The 21527-nt window shown below is 57.1% G+C and overlaps 10 protein-coding genes across 10 annotated transcripts; 6 read left to right on the top strand and 4 right to left on the bottom strand.

The window, feature by feature from the left end:
- Nucleotides 1-57: 57 nt before the first annotated feature.
- CHGG_00942 (uncharacterized protein) lies at nucleotides 58-900 on the bottom strand (the record flags this gene model as incomplete). Its single annotated transcript, XM_001220162.1, has 3 exons — nucleotides 58-472; nucleotides 761-813; nucleotides 883-900. The coding sequence occupies 3 exons, from the start codon at nucleotides 898-900 to the stop codon at nucleotides 58-60; spliced, it is 486 nt and encodes a 161-aa protein (XP_001220163.1).
- Nucleotides 901-1414: 514 nt separating this feature from the next.
- CHGG_00943 (uncharacterized protein) lies at nucleotides 1415-1740 on the top strand (the record flags this gene model as incomplete). The annotated part of the gene is made up of 2 exons (XM_001220163.1): nucleotides 1415-1494; nucleotides 1605-1740. 2 exons carry the CDS (start codon nucleotides 1415-1417, stop codon nucleotides 1738-1740), a joined length of 216 nt encoding a protein of 71 aa, XP_001220164.1.
- Nucleotides 1741-2817: 1077 nt separating this feature from the next.
- On the top strand, nucleotides 2818-4161 carry CHGG_00944 (uncharacterized protein; the record flags this gene model as incomplete). The annotated part of the gene is made up of 2 exons (XM_001220164.1): nucleotides 2818-3745; nucleotides 3878-4161. The coding sequence occupies 2 exons, from the start codon at nucleotides 2818-2820 to the stop codon at nucleotides 4159-4161; spliced, it is 1212 nt and encodes a 403-aa protein (XP_001220165.1).
- A 1203-nt stretch (nucleotides 4162-5364) lies between these two features.
- On the top strand, nucleotides 5365-6805 carry CHGG_00945 (uncharacterized protein; the record flags this gene model as incomplete). The annotated part of the gene is made up of 3 exons (XM_001220165.1): nucleotides 5365-5655; nucleotides 5886-6220; nucleotides 6349-6805. The coding sequence occupies 3 exons, from the start codon at nucleotides 5365-5367 to the stop codon at nucleotides 6803-6805; spliced, it is 1083 nt and encodes a 360-aa protein (XP_001220166.1).
- A 637-nt stretch (nucleotides 6806-7442) lies between these two features.
- CHGG_00946 (uncharacterized protein) lies at nucleotides 7443-8164 on the top strand (the record flags this gene model as incomplete). The annotated part of the gene is made up of 4 exons (XM_001220166.1): nucleotides 7443-7763; nucleotides 7851-7908; nucleotides 7980-8043; nucleotides 8098-8164. The coding sequence occupies 4 exons, from the start codon at nucleotides 7443-7445 to the stop codon at nucleotides 8162-8164; spliced, it is 510 nt and encodes a 169-aa protein (XP_001220167.1).
- Nucleotides 8165-8342: 178 nt separating this feature from the next.
- CHGG_00947 (uncharacterized protein) lies at nucleotides 8343-9545 on the bottom strand (the record flags this gene model as incomplete). Its single annotated transcript, XM_001220167.1, has 3 exons — nucleotides 8343-9149; nucleotides 9219-9302; nucleotides 9378-9545. The coding sequence occupies 3 exons, from the start codon at nucleotides 9543-9545 to the stop codon at nucleotides 8343-8345; spliced, it is 1059 nt and encodes a 352-aa protein (XP_001220168.1).
- A 399-nt stretch (nucleotides 9546-9944) lies between these two features.
- CHGG_00948 (uncharacterized protein) lies at nucleotides 9945-10859 on the top strand (the record flags this gene model as incomplete). The annotated part of the gene is made up of 3 exons (XM_001220168.1): nucleotides 9945-10036; nucleotides 10108-10206; nucleotides 10262-10859. The coding sequence occupies 3 exons, from the start codon at nucleotides 9945-9947 to the stop codon at nucleotides 10857-10859; spliced, it is 789 nt and encodes a 262-aa protein (XP_001220169.1).
- A 119-nt stretch (nucleotides 10860-10978) lies between these two features.
- On the bottom strand, nucleotides 10979-16965 carry CHGG_00949 (uncharacterized protein; the record flags this gene model as incomplete). Its single annotated transcript, XM_001220169.1, has 6 exons — nucleotides 10979-12343; nucleotides 12399-13789; nucleotides 13916-14142; nucleotides 14192-16590; nucleotides 16662-16786; nucleotides 16872-16965. 6 exons carry the CDS (start codon nucleotides 16963-16965, stop codon nucleotides 10979-10981), a joined length of 5601 nt encoding a protein of 1866 aa, XP_001220170.1.
- Nucleotides 16966-17583: 618 nt separating this feature from the next.
- CHGG_00950 (uncharacterized protein) lies at nucleotides 17584-19554 on the top strand (the record flags this gene model as incomplete). The annotated part of the gene is made up of 1 exon (XM_001220170.1): nucleotides 17584-19554. One exon carries the CDS (start codon nucleotides 17584-17586, stop codon nucleotides 19552-19554), a length of 1971 nt encoding a protein of 656 aa, XP_001220171.1.
- A 248-nt stretch (nucleotides 19555-19802) lies between these two features.
- CHGG_00951 (uncharacterized protein) lies at nucleotides 19803-21098 on the bottom strand (the record flags this gene model as incomplete). Its single annotated transcript, XM_001220171.1, has 2 exons — nucleotides 19803-20630; nucleotides 20850-21098. The coding sequence occupies 2 exons, from the start codon at nucleotides 21096-21098 to the stop codon at nucleotides 19803-19805; spliced, it is 1077 nt and encodes a 358-aa protein (XP_001220172.1).
- Between the last annotated feature and the right edge of the window lie 429 nt (nucleotides 21099-21527).

Genomic DNA, 21527 nt, shown 5'->3' on the forward strand with positions numbered 1-21527 from the left:
CCCATCGCTCGCCCCAAATTCTGCCCCTACGAAACATTCCTCTACACGCTTGATCCATTATAATACGGGCACATCATCCATTTTGTTCTCTGACTTCATCGTAACAACCATGTGCCAGACCCTCTCCCTGCGACGTACCCTCGCCCTAGCCCTACCCCTCCCATCAATACCCCCTCCCCCCTCCCCAGTCCCCTCCTCCTCCTGCCCCCCCACCGACCCCTCCGACGAATCCCCCCCCGACTCCGACTCCGACTCGGACTCCTCGCGGTCAAAGAACTGGCGGTTGCCCTCGTAGCGGCGGTAGACGGCGACCAGCAGCACGGCGGCGCCGTAGCAGGCCAGCAGGGCGCCGATCGGGTAGAAGTCGGACGTGAAGATCTTGAGCACCACCAGCGCGAACGAGAACTGCGACAGCGCCGTCCGCATGTAGGCGCCCTCGAAGGTGCGCTGGGCGGCGCGGATCTCGACGAGTCTGTTGTTGGTTTTGGTGAGTAGGATTATTTTACTTTTTTTTTTTTTTTTTTTGTCTCGGGGAGGGGGTTGGTTTAAAGTGGTTTGGTAATGGGAGAGTTGAGAGATAGGATGAGGTCTAGGTGGGGTGAGATTTATGTGTTGAAATAAGATGACAAGATCATGATGATGGTATGTGAGATGCGATGAGATGAGATGTATGTGTAAGGGCAAGATGATGAAGGCCTGGTTGCCTCTACCACAACCTATGGCAATGTGCACTCACTCCTGTGTTGTTAACACGACGGACCTCGCGCGATGCAGGCGCAGGTGCAGGTGGTCTTCAGGATGCGGCTGGAGAGCCTGGTGGTAGCAAAGGGCGCGTTAGTGATGATTTGACCAAAATCCGCTGCTGGCTACGGTTATACATACCTCAAGCATCGACGCCATGATGGCCGGTTGATAGGTTGACGATGGACAACCTGAATCTGAGATGAGAAGTTGAAGGCGGCGTGAGAGCGAGTGATTTGATGACCGAGCTCAACAACCCTAACCCTTCCAACCAGTACAGTAATCTATGTAATTTATGTTACCACCACTTCCCAACACGCGGATATATCTCTATCACATGTGAAGATAGATCACTCACACGATGTAAGGGATTGACTGTAAATTCTATCGGATAAGGGCAAATTTCTGCGTGCGGCAGAGTCGGCCGACGCTAAAAGTGAAGTGGAACTAACATCACAGTGGCATCACTCCTCCGCGACGCTACCTACTGGCCAAGGCCAAAAGACCAACGTTACAAGAACTTATGCTTCTGTATGGGGGCCTCTAGGCCCGGGGCTAGTGAGCTCAGTTTCGCACCCATAAGACACGGGGGTGGGTGAGCACGCCACATGCTGCCAACTATCAACTACCCACGACTGCTGCCGAGTAATTAGGTATATTTCTGGGCGTCACTATGGCATACGAGCTGGTTCTTTTGCTTGTGAACTGCTTATTCGATGGGAACAACCCGAGACACGCCTACGAAAGCCATGGGTATAAAATTGACCAATGACGACTACGGTAGTTTGGGGATTGTGTGGAAATTTCAGATGTTGGCACGGTGGTAAGTTCAAGAATTAGATCATCCACTGGCTGACAGCCAGCCTGGGAGGGTGCGGTGGAACAAACTCGACGGATATATGGAAGAACTCAGCATCGAGAAGCAGGGGGGTTGATAAGAGTGATATCTTTGGTATGTTCACCCCTCCTAGTTTGAATGACAAGGCCAACTTTAGGTAGGTAGCTGACATATCCAGACATAAATCTTATACTACCTTATTAGCCCCTGAGATATGTAGTGAACTGCAAGGCTTAGCCAATGTCACCTTTCAATGGGAAGGATGCACCAATGAGTATTGGAGGAGACCGGAAGAGATAATACCCAGAGGGAATCTGGCTGGCCCTGGCGTTGGTTTGCGTTCTCGTCACAACGGTGATTCCCGCGTTTTGAGACGGGTTTTACGGATGTTTGACCCAAATCCCTCTCCCCACTCGTTGTTGCCATTCCAAAATAAACTGGGATTTTAAGGTTAACAACGCCCGAGGGATGCGGCGGCGCGGCAGAGTTAGCGGCGACGAGCCAAGCCCACGGCCCAATTATACCAGGGCTGCTATCTCGATCACCGCTGCCGGGCTGCCGGGCACGAAGGTTGGATCGGAAAACGGGGAGCGAATGGAGTTTCGAGGATTAATTATACTTTAACGATGTAACGGGCGGCAGTTTCCCGCTAGCTGACGTCGACTAGAAGGACTAGAAGGATGCGTCGGCTCGCTTTGAGTTTCACACATAAAGGTCTTACCCGGGGACTCGAAGGCCGGCCGTAAAAGGAGACCGGACACGCCTCCCGGGAACGTGGTTCGTCGGCCGTTGTGCGGTCTACTACGATAGAGGTCGTCGATACTAGTATCGCACAGGTAGCGCCTCTCTCAGTCTTTCTCTAAATATAATTACTGTCTCAAAACTGTGGAGTTCGTCTGCGCCGCTTTGATGTCTGTAGGAACCTCTGCAGTCGGTTTCTGTTCTGGTCACCTGGCGTCTCGACCGACACATCGAGACATGCGGACGGGCATTTGGCGGGAACTTGAAGTATAAGTTCTCGCCAACCGCTCTCTGCCCCGGGAAAGTGTAAGCAGCCAAGATCACTCGAGTAGTTGTCGAAGACTTCATCTCGTAACCATCCCGGCATCTCGGTTTGCTCTACTCCCAAAACCCACCCATATCCATTCTACCCAACTCGACAATACCCGTGTCAAACCAACTGGCACTGTGCAGCTCCTTCTCCCCCCATATCAGCACACGCGAACAAAGCAATCAAAATGGCAACCCGCCCCGACCCCAGCAAGCAAAGCATCCCTCTCCGTTCCGGTCCCCCGCAGGCCCAGCGCCCCAACCCGCCCACAACGAACACCCAAAACGTCAACCAAGACAAACCCGTAGGAGCCACCCCAGCAAAGCCAGCTCGCAAGTACGAGTGGCCCAGCGACACCCCACCCGACATACGCAGCGCCACGCACGGCGCCATCGAGCTCGCCATCCGTCTCCTCAAAACCGTCCCCAGCCGCAAGCACCTCGTCGGCCTCGGCCTCGACATTATCACCAGCTTCAGCGGCCAGCACCTTTGCCCGCCAGACATGGACCAGCGCAAGATGTACAGCCTCGTGGTCTTCTTCCTGAACAGCATAGACTGCGAGTTCCCCAAGCTCGAGTACTCGCGCATCCAGGGAGCGGCGGCGCTTTTCCAACCCACCGCCGACTGGTGCGTCCAGAGGTCGGGCGTCCCCAAGGGCCTCCGCGACTGGAAGCCCCTCGCCAGCGGCGGCACGCTCACCCTCGGCGACTCCGTCTTTGGCCCGCTGGCCGCCTCGCGCGAGGAGCGCGCGAAACGACCACAGCCACGGCCACACCAAGAGGGAGGCGTCACGAGCGCGCTGCGCGCGCGCCACGACGAGGCCTACACGCGCCTGCAGTTTGCCGCGGGGACCTGCATCGCCGCGCACCTGGTCACCTGCTTCGTGGGCCTGCTGACGGGCGCGAATCCGCGCTATGTGCGGGAGAGTCGTCCGTTGGGCCACAGCAGCTGGGCGTTCAAGTGGGAGAGGGCCGTGCTGGGCGGGGAGGTGACGACGCGTATGGAGAGGAGGCATCCGCTGGGCGCGGGCCAGGGCGGGACGGTGTGGTTGGTGGATGAGAGGCGGTGGGCGACTAGGGTGGATGAGGAGTGTGTCAGGGCTGTGGTGGGTTATGGTGAGTTTTCTTTTTTTTTTTTTCTTGATTTCGTTTTTTTTTTTTTTGGAGTGGGCTCTTTGTGCTTGGATTTGTGTTTGTGGGCGGGTTGGTTATAGGGGTTTGGATCATTGCTGATGTGACGGTGGACAGATTTTGTGCTGCCTCTGGTGACCACCAAGGAGGAGTCTCATATCGAGGAGTTGCCCCAGACGATGGAAGGCGTCCGGGCTGCGCACATGGCGCAGCTGGTTCACGGTGCCGCTAGGGTAAAGAGGCCTGAGGCCAAGCGTGTCCCATCGGGCAATGATCCATCGAGCAGTGGTCCCAATGGTCCATCCAGCAATGGCCCATCGAACAGTGCTTCAAGCACGACCTCGTCCAACCCCCCTCCTCCAAGGAGCCGTCCAACGCAAACTCTCCAAGGTACCGATTGATAGGTCCCGCCGCCTGCCCCCAACTAGCCCTTGAGACCCTAGCACCGAAACAGTAGAGGGCGGAGGACGACAAGCGACTTGCTAACAACAACAGCTGGAATCAGCTTCGTGGTGATGTGTAATGCGGGTTGAAACGGAGGTAGACCCTACTAAGTATGTTCGTGTCCCTTTAGAAATTCAAGCAGTTAGAAAAATCAATCTTTGCTATTGCATCTTGGCGAACAGGCACAGAGCCAACTGGATTCTTGTTTCTTCTCCCCACGACCTCCAAGTAATCTTTGGCTGAGCATTGTGGCAAAGTCGGTGAGTGGGATGTTGAAACCAGCGGCACAGGCTGGAGTCATCAAACAACAACAACCCCTGTCCTCACCCTCCACGCAAATCGCCCAATGACTTCACGGCTCACGGCCATAAAAATTCCCTACCCAGGTACTACGGCTATCCCAAGGGATCCGTGCCAGAGGTGTTTTTCATAGACTGCTCCGGGCATCACGCACGCAGCAAACACGTCGAATTCCGCTCTCCCGGGAAAGAAGGACGCCGAGTCGGCCACTCAGCATCGAATTTGTGAGAGACAGAAGGATTCTAAGGATTGGCCTGGTCCAGTCCTGTTTCACTTACAGGAGTACTAATCCTGTTCCCCATGCGTGCCAAACTTGCAGACCATGGACTGCCACCCGTCGCCGGATGTTGCTGGATTGGGATGCTTTGCTGCTCCTTTCGGAATATGGTCGTCTTGTAGTTCAGATGCCCAGGATGGGAAGCTGGTCTTGCGCTCGGAATCACCAAGCTCGGCATGGCGGTGTTGAGCTTGGAATCCTGGGGCCGGCCCCGGCCAAGCAGCAACCCACCGTTATTCTGGTCCTACTTGCTTCTCTCCCAGTTGGAAAGCTCAGGCAACTAGTTGACGGCGAGGTCCGTCTCGAGTCCCGTAAGCGTCATCTCGACTATTCGTTCAGCTGATGTGTGCTTGAGCCTCGCCCTCTCTCTCGATGGGGCCAGCAGCTTTGGATGATAGCCCTGCATAAATATCTCCTTGAGCCCACGCCGAGGATGATGTTAGCAAACCATAGAAACACTACTCAACCAACCCTCTTACCGCCGATCTGAACTGTGCTGGCACAAGTTTTGCTTTTCTCATTCTTTCCGCTTCCCAGCCCACCAAACCGGCCTACCTAATCCACATAATATCCCACTAACAAGATGTCCCAAAGACCCGGCGCCGGCCCCCAGGGCACCCGCCCTGCCAACTCGGGTCCTCAGGCTGCTCAGAGCAACCCGGCACCGCGACGGCGCGGCCCAGCACCGCCGCAGTTTGTGCTCCAAATGGAGCCGGACGGACCATCGGCCAGCCCCAAGAACGCCCGAGACGTCAACCCCGATGATCCCCTGCACGAAGCCGTGACATCCAGCATCATGGTCGCGCTGGCGCTGATGCGGTCCGACAAGGGCAAATATAGGCTCCCTACCACGGGTGAGGACGTCTTCAAGTACGTGCGGGAACCCGATCGGCTCGTCTGCACTAGGTCCTCTGGGCTGCAGGAATGGGCCGACGAGTTCATTGCCCAGATGAGCAAGAACTTTATGCGCATCATCCTCACGAACCGCACCAACCCGAGGGCCAACGGGAGCGACATGTGGTTCGAGCGCAGCGATTGGAAGTCGTGGACACCCGACTCGTCTGGTACCATGTTCCTGAACAAGTTTGTACGTTGTTCTTGCAGAAGCTTCCCCAGGTTGTCGAGAAAAGCCTGTCCGGTTGTATACCAACTAATCCATTTCAAAACAAGGCGATCGAATCCATGGCCAGGGCCAAGCAAGGGACTAGCACCCACCACATCAAGACCTACGACACTTTCGCGTTTGTCCACGGGCTCGAAATCGCGCGCGGGATGGTACTCTGCTTTGCTGGCAGCTTGATGCCGTTCAGCAGGGATATTCCCACAAGCCGTGGCCGTGAGCTGGACGAGGCGTGGGAAGACCGGATGTTTTTTGGGGAGATCCATAACGTCAGGGACACCAAGGATGAGTTTGAAATATACCAGGCCGGATCAGTTTGGTTTGTGAATGGGATGGCGCAGCAGATCATGTTGCCACCCGCTCTGGGGACGCATTGTCCTGAAAGTGAGTTTCCCAGATCCCAGATCCCGTAGAATAACTAATATGGCTAGGCTGCTGACACGACAGGACAGAGTTCAAGCTGCCGCTCGTCACGCGGGGCGAGTCTATACCCCTGAACAATTTCTGGTCGACTCAGGACGCCATGTCTGACATGCGCGCCTGGCTCCGAGACTGGATCAGGAAGGGAAACAATGTGAAGCTTTTCGAGTTCCGTCAGCAACAAGCCCCTGGTCCCGCCCGCACTACTGCCGCCACGTCAGCCAGCACCACCCCGTCGAAGCCAGCCGTCCAAAAGGCACAGGCCACCACCACGACCAAGACGACGGCCACGACGAAGGCCACGGCAAGGACCACGGCTACCGCTACTGCTACCGCTGCCGCCACCACCAACACCAATTCCAATGCTACCGCACAGCGTCGGAATGCTGCCAACACGACTGGTAACGGCACGGGCAACGGTGCGGGTAGGGGTGCGGGTAGGGGGAATGGAAATGGCAATGGCACTGGAAATGGCACTAGATAGTCTGAAAGAGACAAGGTAGGAGCAGATACGGTATCTTGACAAGAAATAAATACCGTGACTTGTTGGTTTTTGTTGTTGCTTCGATGTTGGTGTGGGTTTGGTGTTCGATCAGTTCTAGAACCTCCCTTCGGTCAAAAAAAGTCGAACTCCTAAGGGAACAGAAAGAGAAAGAAGTAAAAAAGGAAAATAAGAAAAATAAGAAGTAAGAAACCCAAGAAAAATAAATTAAATAAAAGAAACCGAGTCAAATAAAAGTACGGAATAGACTTTGGGCCTCTGAATGGCTTTCTTTTCGTCCAAGGTTTCGGCGGTACCTCCGTTTGGAGTTCGGTCTTTTTGGCCAGAGGGTGAGCAGTTGCAGTTGGACCCACACCATGAGATCCCCATCATCTTATCCCTGTCGAATGGCTCGTGCACCTCCAAAAGCGACAGGGATCGCCTGCAGCCTTCCAATGTCAATTGAAGCTTCGTGGCCGCTTTCATTGCACTCGGGAGCTGCCATTGCCAAATACACCACACCTCGACGACCACCACCACAACACAACCTCACACCCAACCGAACCATCCACCACCCAATTGCCGTCCCTCCAACAACCACACCAACAACTCACCACCAAACCTCACCAACCACCCCAAAATGGCACCCAAACAACGAAACGCCGCGGCCGCGTCCCCAGCAGCCGCACCCGCACGCACACCAGCAACCACCACCACCCCTATCACCAACACAACAACAACAACCACCACCACCCCCACAACCCCCGCCTCCCTCAAAGCCAACGCCGCCGGCGTCGTAGGAAACGGCGGCGCACAGACCTGGGACCGGATCGCGCAGAACCTGGTGGCGCACTACACGGCGTCGACGCCGCAGCGCACGAAGCTGCTGGACGCTTTTTTGGCGTTCTTGGTGACGGTCGGCGGGCTGCAGTTTGCGTATTGCGTTTTGGCGGGGAACTATGTACGTTTTGCTCATGTCATTGTGTCTATGTTCCTCCTGGGTGGGTGAAAGGAAATGGGGAAAGCTGACTGACTGGGTGGGTGGTAGCCGTTTAATGCGTTCTTGTCAGGGTTTTCGGCGACGGTGGGGCAGTTTGTTTTGACGGGTAAGTGCTCGAGTTCTTGGGGTGGGTGAGGTTGGGTGGGAGTGGTTGCTGATGATGGTGTCGGGGGATAGCTTCGTTGAGGATCCAGACGACTGAGGCGAACAAGGGGGATTTCCCTGCCGTGTCGCCCGAGCGGTACGTTACCTTGAGAAGATAGGGTTGAGAGAGAGGTTACTGACTTGCCGACAGCGCCTTTGCCGACTACGTCGTGTGCAGTCTCATCCTGCACTTTTTCTGTGTCAACTTCATCAACTAGGGTGGCCAATTCGGGGAGGGCAGGTCGAGGACGGGATACGTGGCTTGTTGTTTGCTTGCGTTCTGTGGTATATTTTGGAACTGTATAAAGATACGGCTGGAGTTCTGGTGGGCGCCACCTCTAAAAGCGGCTTCGCTAGAGAAAAGGGATCAAATTCGAATTTCTAGTTCTGCAACCGTCACTCGCCCCCTTCTTCCTTCGGCGGCACACTCCCAACCCGGGGCGGGCCACCCTTCGGCGGCCCTCCTTTAGGCGGCGGTGGCAGCGGCGAGTTCCGCCCGCTCGGCACATTGTCCAGCTCCCTGCTCTTTTTCTCTTGCTCTTTGAAGTAATCGTCCATAAGGTTCGGCCCTGTGTGATGCGACCGCTCCTTCTTCTTCCCCCTTGGTGGGCCACCGGCCGGTGGAGCTTGCGCGCCCATCATCTGCGCAGGTACCAAGAAATCAGCCGATGCGGATGGCGGCGGCGGCGTGGCAGTTGTTCCCCGAGCGAACCCCGTGGGCGTCCCCACTCTCCCCGCCGGCGCAAACCCGGCCTGGCCCGCGACACCCGCGGAATCCCCATCAAACAGGGTCTCTCCCGGCGCGTGCACCGGCTCGCTCAGCGGCGCCGGCAGCCTGTGCAGCGCGCCGTAGCCCAGCACACAGCCCAGGGCGCCCTCGCCGCCCCAGTCACGGCTCGGCTGGATCGTCACCTCGCGCGTGACGTTGTACTCGTTGTTGTAGACGTACAGCCGCAGCGGCCGCCCGATGTGGTCCTCCACCAGCTCGCTCAGCCCGCCCTCGCCGTGGAGTACTCCTTCGGGCGTGCCTAGGATATAGTCGCTGTAGGGTAGCAGCCCGGCCGCGTCGGCGGGCGAGTTGGCCGGAACGTCGAGTACGTGCCAGATATTGGATACCACTGCTACCGGCGTCCATTGCAGCGCCAGCCCGAGCGAAGCCGTGTTGGCGGGGACGGGAACGTGCAGCGCGCGTGTGCGTTGGCCCTGTATGGGTGATCTGTTAGGCTGCAAACTGTGTAATTCATATGGGGGAGAGAGAGGTGCATCCCGTACCTTTGCGCTCCAGAGGCCGAGCATGACGGAGCTGCCCGCGCAGTTGCGCACTTCCTGGGCGAACAGGCCGGGGTCCGAGTCGTCCTAGGGGGGTGGGTGTCAGTCCCCTGTGGTCGCCGCACAGCAAACACTAAACCTGGCATCATATGGTATTCATACAATCATACGCCCGTTGATGCCAACCACAAAGTCGAACCAAGGCTCAATGGCCAGCTCTAGGTTGGTGTTGCGCAGAACCTGAAACCCGAACGCCCCGTGGTTCTCCTTGGTCGCCGGCATGGGCTCGCCATCGAGGCGCGATATGAAGCGGTTGAGCGCGTTGAACATTGTTCTGGCTCTCGGTATTTCGTGGTACGTGTGATGCGGTGTTGCTGTGATGTTCTTGTCGGCGCAACGTGTTGGAATGTCGAATGTGCAACCCAAAGCAGCATAATCGATCTGGCGTCACCAACAATGTGGGGTACCGAACGGCGCCTTCAGTGGGGAGCTCCTCTGTGGGGGCTGAGTGGCCCCTGGAACGGCCTGGAGCTCGAGACAGGTTTCTTGGCAGGCACATGCATGCATGCTCCCAGCCTTATTTCAACTTTTCCATCTAGGATATCGAAATCCATAACAACTCCGTCATCTTCATTTTATTTAAGATACAAGAACGATATAAGAAGATTCGGGACGATATATCCAACCCCATATTATCTTAACTACGACCTACAGTTCCCCCTCATCGTAATGACTCTCCGACCTGTTGAAGGCGCCTTGCCTCTCACCGAGAAATGCCACCACTACGATCACATTAGTGAAGTGCCGTGGGAGCTTCAGAAGTGAGACCACCTGAACTTAGTTGAATCCGCCAATCCCACCTATGCTCATATCCTTACACTGACGCTCTCAGATACTGGCACCAACGCTACTCCATCTTCCACTTCTACGACTACGACATCCGCCTCACGGACGACGCCTGGTTCGGCGTGACCCCCGAGCCCGTAGCCATGTAAGGCCCCCCTCCCCTCACACTCTCCACACAAACCATGCTAACGTACCCCCAGCAAGGTCGCCAAGGACATGCCCTCCCACAACCACTCCACCCCCCGCAAAAGCACCATTATCGACATATTCGCCGGCGCCGGCGGCAACACCATCGCCTTCGCCCTCTCCGAGAAATGGGACCGCGTGATCGGCATCGAAAAGGACGCCGCGACGCTAGCCTGCGCCCAGCACAACGCGGCCGTCTACGGCGTGGCCGACGCCATCACCTGGGTCCACGGCGACTGCCTGGACTTTTTGGCGCGTCTCAAGGACCACGCCAACGGCACGAGCAAGGGTAAGGGGAAGGGCAAAAAGAAGGAGCTGGACCCGTTTTTGCAGCTCGATGTCTCGAGCACCGTGATCTTCGCCTCACCGCCCTGGGGCGGCGTCAGCTACCGCGATCAGGATGTGTTTGACCTCAGCACCATGGAGCCGTACAACCTCGAGACGCTGCACGAGGCTTGCCGGCCGATGGAGCACGCGCTGTTCCTGCCGCGGACGAGCGACCTGCGGCAGATAGCCAAGCTCGTGCCGGAGGGCGCGGGCAAGGTCGAGGTGGTGCAGTACTGCATGGAGGGCGCGAGCAAGGCCATGGTGGCGTACATGCCCGCGGAATGAAGCGACGAATCAACCGCGGCGGGGGGGACCCCAACCGACTTTTTTGTCTATCTCTCGTGACATTAACCTCCCCATCACCCCCATCTAGAAATACCGCGCTACGCCACGCCACACTACGACTACAGCCCCTTCACAATGCTCCGCTCGTCAAACACGTCCTTCACCAACCCCGCCACGCACCCCTCCCAGTCCACCGACGCCATCGCATACGTCGACTCAAACGCATAGATGCTCAGCTGCCCGAAGAAGGGCCTGAGCACCTTCGCCACCAGCTCATCCTTCCTCTCCAACCCAACCTCATCACTAATCCCCCCCGGCGTGCCCAACAGCGGCCGTCTCAACCCAGACGTAGCCAACCCACCCGACGACGACGACGTTGCAGCCCCCGTCGTCTGCACCGCCGTCTCGCCCAAATTCACCGCCCCGGCCCCCACCGCACCCAGCTCCTCACACACCTCATCCACCAACGCCACGGGCTGATACCCACCGCCGCCGCTGTTAAACTGCGGACGGTAGACAGCATCCACCGTATCCGTAACAAACAGCCACTCATGCAGCTGAAACTCATCCGGTGCCACACAGACCAACAAATCCAGCAACTTGCACGCCTGCATCACCGAGGCATTGCCGTACGTATCCGACGCGGGGCTATGATCCGGCGCGACCACCGACGCCACCGCCGCGTGCAGCTCAGCGTTGACGGTAGGCCACAGCGGCGCGAGGTGCACGGCGTCGGTGCGCAGGACCAGCGCGCGCAGCAGCATGTAGGCCTCGGCGCGCGTGGTCGACGACGGCGACGACGTCGCCGTCGCCCCGAGCAGCTCCGTCAGCTTCTCCGCGATGGCGGGGAGGTCCGCCACGAACGCGTCCGGCCCGCACGCGAGCACCAGGGCCGCCGCGCGGCGGAGGGTGAGCTGGGTCTTGCGGTCGGCCTCGAGGCGCGCCGAGGTGGCGCCGACGCCGAAGACGATGCCCGCGGTGGTAGGCGGGGTGAGCCGCGAGAGGAGGTCGGGCATGCGCTCCTTGTCGGCGACCGTCCATTGCTTGAGGAGGGGCAGCCAGCCCGTGTGCACGAGGGCGAGGTTGGAGGCGAAGAAGCGCGGGTCGTTGAAGGCGTCCGAGATGTCTTTTTTCCAGGATTTTTGGTTGTTCGGGAGGCGGGAGAGTTCTTGCAGGAGGGTGAGCATGGTCTTGGAGACGGTCTCGGGGAAGGATTTGGCGCGGAGGGCCGGGCCGATGACGTTGGTGGAGATGGCCGTTGCCGCGGTGAGGATGCGGTCGTTCTCGACTAGGATCTTGGGCAGGTTTGGCACGATGGTGGCAAGGATGCCGACGACGTCGTCGGCTCGTTCTGCTGGGAGTCTTACGGCCGGCTGCCGAGGAGTTGCACTTGACGGTTTCTCCGAGACGCCCGAGGAGCTCGAGATGTCGAAGCTAGTTGGACGAGTGGTGAAGATAGCTGTAAGCAGCCGCACGAACAAATCCTAGACCGAGTTAGCACGCTGAACAACCAACTGCCAAATTCCTTTTGAGACCTACCGCCAAGTCCCGGCGCATCTTCCGCTGCTCGCCAAAATTAGTATTGTCCACCTTCTCTCCTAGAATAGCCGCAAACTCAAGTAGGCTCGGCAACGTCTGTCGATGTGGGAACGGGTTGCCCAGGATATCCCTGAGAAACGCAGTGCAGTCTTGCCAGATCTCGTCCATGGTATCATCTTCTAGCGACCGGGTGTAGTCCACTAGGAAGATGACGAGGTCCGTGTCCTGCAATGAGATCGTGAGGGTCGACCTTCTCGACGGGTCCAGCACGCTCGGGTTGGTCCGACTGTAGATGGCGTTGAACAGGGCGGGCATGGTATGTTTCGGCCGCGACCCGTCCAATGCAGGAAGCAAGTTGAACACCTCGGCAGCCTTGGACACGTCGGCGCTGTCCAGCGCACCTCGCCATATCCCGATTACTGTCTCCAAGCACTCCAATGTCTCTGCGGCAAAGAGGTGCTCAAGCAATCTCCTCGCCCGGTTCCGCATGCGCAGCGACGTGTAGTTCAGAGATGCCCCCGACGTGGCGTCCTGTCCTGCCGCGTCTCTCCCCTGTCCCCACGACCAGATGGTGAAGCACATGCGGACAGCGTCCTGGAACGCGAGCAGGACAGTAAGCCTGTCGTTGGCGGTGGCGCTCCGCGTCTGCGGGGCGTCAGACGAAAACACGCCCGACACCATGTTTCCGAAAAAGCCTTGAGGCTGGTCTGGACTCTTGACAACCTGGACTCTGGCCTCTTCAGCCAGTAGCCTATCGTGCCCTCTGGCCAGAACCTGCTCGAGGCCGTTCAGAAGAGAGATCAACGTAGTTTCGGGCCCGGCGGCGCCGTGTGACAGGGTCTGATCCGCAGCCCGGAATAACCGCTGGAGGCTATTGAAGGTGTCCCCAATCTGGCGGCAGAGCGTCTCCACAAGGGGGATCAGGACCTGGAAGACAGAGTCTGTGTAAAGTGGCAAGCACTCCGTGAGGAAACCAACCCAGCTATCTAAGACAGGCCTACTGCTTGGCGAGCTGAGCCCGGCGAGAATGCATTTGAGTAAGGCCGGAGGCGGAGGTTGCATGACCATGGGCTTCTCGACTAGAGATGCTCTGGAGCTTCTTGCCGCTTCTAGCTGCCCTAGCCGCTTTTCGTGGTTGATAGGCGAAGTAGGTGGCTCTGCGGGGACCAATTCTCGGAGCTTGAGTGCGGCGTAAACAACATCCAGAAGCAAAACTTGTACGTAGGGATCAGGACCGTTAAGAGACTGCTGGAGCTTTCCGACCAGAATGTTCTCGAGGTGGAGTTTTGCGAACTGTTCAGCGAATGGATTAAGAAGGGTCTGGTGAAGGACAGTAAGGGCGGCGCGATGGAGCTGCGTCGCCCTCGCCTCCGATCCTTCTTCGCCAGGAACTTTATCATGAGCCATACATTGCAGGCAGACGCGGAGGAAGAATTCCTGTAGCGAAACGTCGCCGTCCGTTCCAGCTTAGTTTGTTAGATTTTGCGATCGGGAAGCAGGTGCTGGGGAAGGCTTACTGATTCCTGAGAGTGGTGGATGGTAAGCGTCCGACCGGACAAACCGCTTTGCAAGAACTGCCCAGGCCGCTTCGGGCGCCCAGCGCAAAACGCTGGATAAGGAGCGGACATAGTACAAGGCTAAACTAAGGTCGTCATCTTCCGTGAACTGGGCCGGGGTCGGCTTGGACTCTTGTCGCCCAAGGAAAGGCAACTCGGCGAATTTTGTGACAAAGATTGCAAAGAGCCTACCACCACTGTCAGCATATTATAAGACAGAGGTCACGCTCTACTCACTTGTCCATCCCGATGAGGCTATTGAGCCAAGATTTGACGGTCATGAAGAGTTGTGTTCGCTCGTCGGTGAGAGCGTCAAGCATCAGAAATAGAGGCCGAGTCAGCATGACTTCGTAGTTGTCCATTCCCGCGAGACGACTTGGTGCCTTGACGTCACCATTCGTGGTTTTAGTACCTCTTCGTTCCAACCCGGAGGGATTGTCCTGCAAAGTATGTGTCCAAAGGATACAGAAGCTCCTACCAGGATCGGCGGAGCGTTGAGCAAACGTGCCCGTAGTATCGTTCCGAAGCATCAAGGTACAAATGGCGGCCTCGATGTCCCGATTGGAAGACGTGAGCGCGGTCTGGAGCAGCCAAAGACTGCGGGTCGTCTCGACATGATACTTTGGCTCGGCTGCTGAGAGATATCCCCATGCGTGGCGCACAAGTGGCACGACCAGATTCGAGAGCTCCATTGCTGTTATTCTGCTTGCCGAGCACATGTGTGATGAGAGTGAGAGAATGGAAGAATATACGGCAAATGGTATCGGCTCGTCGGCTACGAGGCAGTCGTGAAGCGCGGTGAGAAGCGTCTTGGAGTCGAAGGACAGTGTTTGGGGGAGCTTCGGCAGGAGCAGGATAAGGATTCTGGTCTTTACAGCCATCTCGACCCCGGATTCCCGTCGACCCAGGGACGAGCAGACCAGATCGCATGCTTTTTGTAAGAGAAGCTGGACAAGATCTTGTGGGGCAAAAGGAGGTGAGGTCGCTTCTAGACTGCCTTGGTCGGCAACATAAAACGTCCGGATCTTCTTGAGCACCTCTGCGCTAGGTGAGGCGGCCAGGATCGTCGAATCAGCTGGAAAGGTAGATTTGGTCGTTGTTTCTGTCGGGAATGCTCGTTCCGGGATTAAATCTAGTAAGCTACCGGCGATGTTCAGGGCTACCTCGGACAAGGAGGCATCCAAAGGAGTTGAGGTATCCCCAGGCTTGCCACGGCCCTGAGCTTCTTCCATCATGCACAGAATGGAGAGTGCGGTAAGAGGTGCGTGGATGGTGATCATTTCCTCTTCCCTGACATTGAAATTTGCCAGTACAAACTGGATCAAGTCGAGCTTTCCTTTACGTTCGGTGGCGGAGATGTCACCAGGGCCGACTGCCTGTACCATTAAAGCCAGTATTTCGCCGTAGATCAACCCACTCTCGACACCGTCGAAAAATACGCTGGCACTACGCAAGACCTCAGAGAAGTCTGCCTTGCTTGCTGCTTTCTCCTTGTACTTTCTCACGCTATCCACGATAGGGAGGAACAGTTCGGGCACAACCAGCCCTCCAATCTCCCACCTATCCATCAGGGACAGGCAGACACGGTATGGCTTTGCCCTTTCGGAAGGATTACCGCCAGTGTCTGAATTGACTAGGGCAAGTAGGGCCCGCGTCAATGGCTGCAGCCCAAATTCCTCAAAGTAGTTCGTTCTTGAGGAAAAGAAACCGTGGCCGTGGGTGGAAGTGGAGGTAGGGGAGTCAAGCCCGCCGTCGTGTTCAGCAGAGGCCGGCGGCTCAGGGCCGAGTAGCCATGACCATAGTCGCCTGTTCAAGCTCATATCTCGGCGCACTGTCACTCCCGCGGCGGCCCGTAGGAGTAGCTCTAGGTCGCCACCTTTGGCTTTCGTTTGGAGGACTTCGGAGTGCAGCGGGAGATGCGTGACGAGCAGGTCTAGATAGCCTCTCTGAATGAGAAGTTGATCATCGGCGAGACCGGCAGCAAAGCAGCGAATTAGCAGTCCAGGTTCCGGGGATGTAACGAGTTGTGAAAGCTTGGCAGATGTTTCTATCTCAGAGGCTGCCTTGGCCGAGTCTGGCTGCAGCGCATGTCCTAGACGCGGGAGCGAGCGCAGGAGGTAGGCCAGTGCACCTGTTCTCCGGGTATGGCCGGTAATCGAGGCCAGGAAAAAGCATTGCCAGAAGAAATCATCTCCTGAGGAGTGGGCTTCTGTGATTTTCTGGCTCGTAGGAGGACGAATCGCGGCCTTGAACCGCTCAACGAGCCTCAGAGTGCGATCGAAGTCTTCACTTGTCTCCTCCTCGAGCCCAGGTAGGAGCGCGAGGACGACAGATTTCATGGCTGGCCGTAACGAGCGAGGATCGAGGTCCAGGAAGTACCGTTCGAGGAGGTCGAGAAAGGGGGCGCGGACGGTGAGCGAGGCGAAGGACAAGACTGAGGCAAGGCCCGGGAAGTACAAGGGCAGGTCTCTGGACAAGCCATCTTTGCCAATAACGGAGAAGATATAACCATAAACCTCAAGGGTCTTTTGGTGAACGCCGGATGGGAGCGAGGGGTTCAAACATTGCGATAATCGCTTTGCGACGGTGGTCTTGGAGGGGATGGTAGTGACGGACGACGGTCGAGCTTGTAGTGCCTATTCTCGAGGACGTGTGATCAGTCGGAGTCGTAGTGACGAAGGTTAAGCTCACAGCAAGGGAAACCCACCTTAAGCAGCCGGTTCAGAAAAGAGATGTAGTCGGCCCATTCCTGTAGCGCCGTGTCAAAGAGGGACAGAGCCCTCTCGATGCCGCTCGCATATTTGCGGTGATGTTTGTCTTTGGGGGGGGGATCTTCTACAAGCCACGAGTATCGTTAGCTCTAATCTCCAAACCCAAGTACCGTCAACTGTAATGGCCTAGAAATGGACAGACATACCTGCCCCTAACTGGTTCCTCCACTGGCGTGGCACGGGCGAGTCGCCGCCAGAGCTGTCTGGGGAGACAGACCGGCGGCCGGGCTCAAGCGCCATGGCTAAACAGGAGTTTTCCCGGTATGCGATCGTTGGCCGGGGTCATTGCCGGTTCAGATCCGGGTGTTGAGATGCCGCAACTCGGTAGGTGGCCGGAGGACAGTCCGCGTAAGTTGGAGGTTCCAGGTTGTCGATTTGGGAACAACGTTGCGCAATTGGTCCTAATGTCTGGGGCAGTACGAAGTACCTAACTCGGGAGTTACAGGCCCTGAGGCCCCACCAGATGAATGCGACACCGCCAAGGGACCAACATCGTAGGCGCCGTTGATTGGTTTCAACCCCCCAAGCTCAACCCTGCAGCGGCGGATCGGCAAGGCTGAGACCGCCGGGCAACGCTCCCGCTATCTTATCGATGGGGGCGAGGGGGGTTGTCGCATGCGCATCCGCTGTCGTCATTTCCAACTTGCCCGTTCCTCAATGTCACTGTCGGTGCTTCTCTCGCACCAACCCAACCTTAGGACGACCGTCGCCTCCGAAAAGCAGACCCTCCCCCTTGCCGTACGCCTGCACCCCGCCGTCATGACATATTTCCACTCTGGAATACCACAAGAAGGACCTTGAATTTTTTGAATAGCCGCAAACAATGCGCTCGTCGGATCACGAGGCGGTGTATCGACAATGGCCCGGGAAACGGAAGTTGAAAGCAGTCATGACGGTCCTCCCAAGGTGACTGAAACCTCTCCGTCTCCGTCTCCGTCGCCGCCACCGCCGCCTTTGCCTCCTCGTCAGATGATTTCGAGCGACAGTCCTGCCCAGGTTGCGCCGGCTCAAGCAAAACCCACCACAGCCGTGTCATCTATCGACATCTCAACTGTGTCGTTCCCGGACGGCTCTCGAGGCACCTTTTCAACAAGCGCACCTCGCGTCGGCTTCACGCCGCATACAAATGCTAGCGGATATGGGACGCCCGGCCGCGATGCCACTGGCGGCGACCTTGCCGACTCGATGAGTGTCATGAGTTTCGCCCCAACATTGCGCCCGCACGGAGACCTAGCTAGCCTAGTCGCGGATGGGCTTAACAAGAAAAGCCGTGCTTGGAACATGTTGAGGTCACAGTCGGAGACAGTCCAGCCGTTTGAGAGCATCGAGCTCGGCGCTCCCGGCAGCCTCGCCGGTTTCGAAAGGGAATTTGACGAAATCCCGGACGATAAAACCGACGATATCAGGATGGCCATCTGGAAATCCAAGATGAAGCATTACATGATTCTCTCGTCTGCTGGAAAGCCAATCTATAGCCGCCACGGCGATTTGGGACTGGTCAACTCGTACATGGGCGTGGTGCAGACCATCATCTCTTTCTACGAAGGGGCTAATAACCCTCTCCTGGGCTTCACCGCAGGCAACGCACGATTCGTCATTGCCATCGAGGGCCCTCTTTACTTTGTAGCCATCAGCAGGTTGAACGAGAGCGATGCCCAGCTGAGAAGCCAACTTGAAGCCTTGTACATGCAGATATTATCTACCTTGACGCTGCCGACCCTCAAGAGCATATTCGTTCATCGCCCTTCGACAGATCTCAGGAAGCCTCTCGAGGGCACCGAGTCACTCCTCTCGTCTCTCGCCGACAGCTTTACCCGAGGCTCCCCCTCGACTCTCCTTGGCGCCCTTGAATGTCTGAAGTTACGAAAGTCCCAGCGTCACGCCATAAACAACGTATTCCTCAAAAACCGCAGCGAAAAGCTTCTCTACGGACTTGTTGTCGCAGGTGGAAAGTTAGTGAGCGTCATCAGGCCGCGGAAACACTCGCTGCACCCGAGTGACCTCCAGCTTATCTTCAACATGCTCTTTGAATCAGGCGGCATCAAGTCCGGCGGTGGAGAGAGCTGGATCCCGCTCTGTCTCCCAGCCTTCAACAACCGTGGCTATCTCTACATGTACGTCAGTTTCTTCGACGGAAATGCGGACCCAGCCTTTTCGGCCGAGTCCACCGCAGAGGATACCCCTGAATCATCGACCGACACCAATACGACCAACACAACCGAGAAGGAAGACGAAATCGCCCTCATCCTCATCTCCCCAGACAAAGAATCCTTCTACGACCTTAAAGAGATGCGTGACAAACTCGCCGCCCAGCTCACAAAAACAGGCCACCTCTCCCTCATCCGCTCCGCCGCCCGCGAGCGCCGTCCCCAGATTCAAACCATCGCCCCCGGCGCCCAAATCGCCCACTTCCTCTACAAGTCGCGCGCCAACGTGCAGTTCTGCATGTCCGCCCTCGAACCAGCCAACCCCAACCCCACCCCGGGAACATCCTCCACAACGCCCACAACAGTGGCAACAACAGCAACAGTAGCCTCAACCTCAACCTCCACCTTAGAACCAGAAAAGATGCTCACGCGGCGGCGCCTGATGACGCTTTACCACGAGCTGCACGCGTCCATGCACGCCAAGCACGCCCACCTCAAGGTCCTGCACGCCGTCAGCGAGGACGCGGCCAGCCTGGCGTGGATCACGCCCGTCTTTGAGTTCTACTGCGTCGCGGGCCCCAACGCGCCGCGCGCGGCCATGGCGCAGGGGGCGAACCGCGTCATTCAGTGGGCGAAGCGTGAGGAGGAGAGGTTGTTTATTATTGGGGGCGGGGTGTTTTAGTTGACAGGGGAGGGGGGTGTTGATTCGTGTGGTTGATAGATGGTGAGGTTGGAAATGGATGTCTTTCATCCTTGCAAATAGAGTTAGCCATTGTTTTGCATGGGATTGAGCGATGCTTCTAGAATATACCCATCGTATTAGCTACCTAACCATGTTTGCAAAACGAGCGATATTCTCCAGACCAACTGTCTGTATTTCATGTCACACTTGATCTGTTGGTGTAAACCAAGTGTTTCGAAACACAAAAATCACCTGCAACTTCTCGGACGACTACGGCTGCGAGTGATGGCTTGTCTCGCCTTGCTCATCCACCTAGCCACCCGGCCCCTGAGACGACCATGGCGGCGTTTCCGTACGGGGTTCGCGTCCGCAACGCCCACCGCTCTTCCGCCCTCGGAGGCGTGAGTTGTTGTTGAATGCTCTAGCATCTGTAAGTGAAGTTCGCCGAGCCGGCTCTCAAGGTCCGGAAAGCGCTTCTGTAACCGGCGGAGGGCCTTCCCGTTTACACGGCTACGCGAGGAAAGCAAAGTGAGAATTTCATTCGGCACAGCCGGCTTCTGAGTGGTGCGGGAGGCCTGGTTGGCAAACTCCCCGCAGCACTGGCTCGGCGGGGGCGCTGGCGGAGTGTTGGTGATGAACGAGTGACGTTCGAGGCCCTCGAGGCCCTCGACATTATTCGGAGATGCGTCGTCGCTCCGGCTCAGCTCTGAGCTTAAACGATGACTATCAAAGGATGCCCCGGATGTCCCGCCTGTCTGCCGTCGAGACTTGGAGAGTGCACCCCTCGACACTTTCAGCTTTAGCTTCCTCTCGCGGGAATTCGGGCGCTCGGCTTCATCGGCTAACTCCCAACTTCTTCGGACCCAACCCTCAGGCAGCCTCGAGGCGGATAGAGGGATCAGAGGGCTTGAACTTTCGACGGAGGGGACACCCGGGCCCGCTTCCCGCCTGCTTAGTTGCTTGGTTACCAGCTCGGTGGTGGTTTCATTGATTTTGCCCTTTGTATCGATCTCAATAACCTCCGGGGCAACACCCGAGCCAAGTACGCTCGGTTCGAACAGGTCAGACAAACGAATCTTGGGAACAGCAATGTTTCTTCTATGCCTTCGAAATGCGGCGTATTTGACATGAGAATCAGACGTCGTATCTTGAAGCGGTGTTGGCGATGCTTTGTCAGAGGCTGAATCAATTCCGTGTCCGTGGTGTATACCGGAAGCGGTCATTGGTATAAGCGCAGGGCTGCTATCGTCATAGTTCCGACGATCAGCCTCCAACTCCTAATCAGAGGCGCCCACTTGCCTAGTCTTAGAGAGGCTAGTTGGAGTAGCAGGCGGAGGGCCAGGAACTGGCTCATCGCCTAGTCCGTCGAGGGTTTCCTCTGAGGTTGAATAACCTCGAAAGACGTGCTCGATAGGTGAAAGTTGCTCAGCTCGTTCCTCCATGCTGATGGTCGGGCTGCCACTCCGTGTACCTTGGTTACTGGGTCGAGATTGTGACTGAGAGTAAATGCCGTCATACTCCTCCACTGAGACTGTCTCAGACATGCTGCCTCGGTACGATGGGAGTGACCTCCTATCATCGATGAGATCGAGTGCTCTTACACTGCTGGCGGGCGAGGGTTTGGCAATGGTCGGTTCGCTCCAGGCTGACTTTGGGGACCTTGAAACGTGAGAAGCGCTGACAGAGCGGATTGAGTCGATGGAGAACAAGCCAATGTCTCCCGTCTCGGTGGTCTTTCTGAGCATGCTCTCCAAAGGTGCTGGAGAGGTCAGAAGGAACGGTGCCGCCTTTGCTCGAAGTTGAGTCCGCGAGGGCGAGGGAGAGGTATGAGAGCGGCGTTGGGCTTTGACTGTATAGTTGTGATCAAGGGGCCCTTGGCTCGCGGATCGTGGTGTTGGTTGGGGGTGGTCCATCGAGACAGTATGATTGCCCAGTGAGGGTACACCACGCCGGCAGAGATATTGGCTTGGCCT

Source organism: Chaetomium globosum, genomic scaffold, assembly GCF_000143365.1.
Source record: "Chaetomium globosum CBS 148.51 scaffold_1 genomic scaffold, whole genome shotgun sequence".
In the NCBI taxonomy this organism is placed as follows: Eukaryota; Fungi; Ascomycota; class Sordariomycetes; order Sordariales; family Chaetomiaceae; genus Chaetomium; species Chaetomium globosum.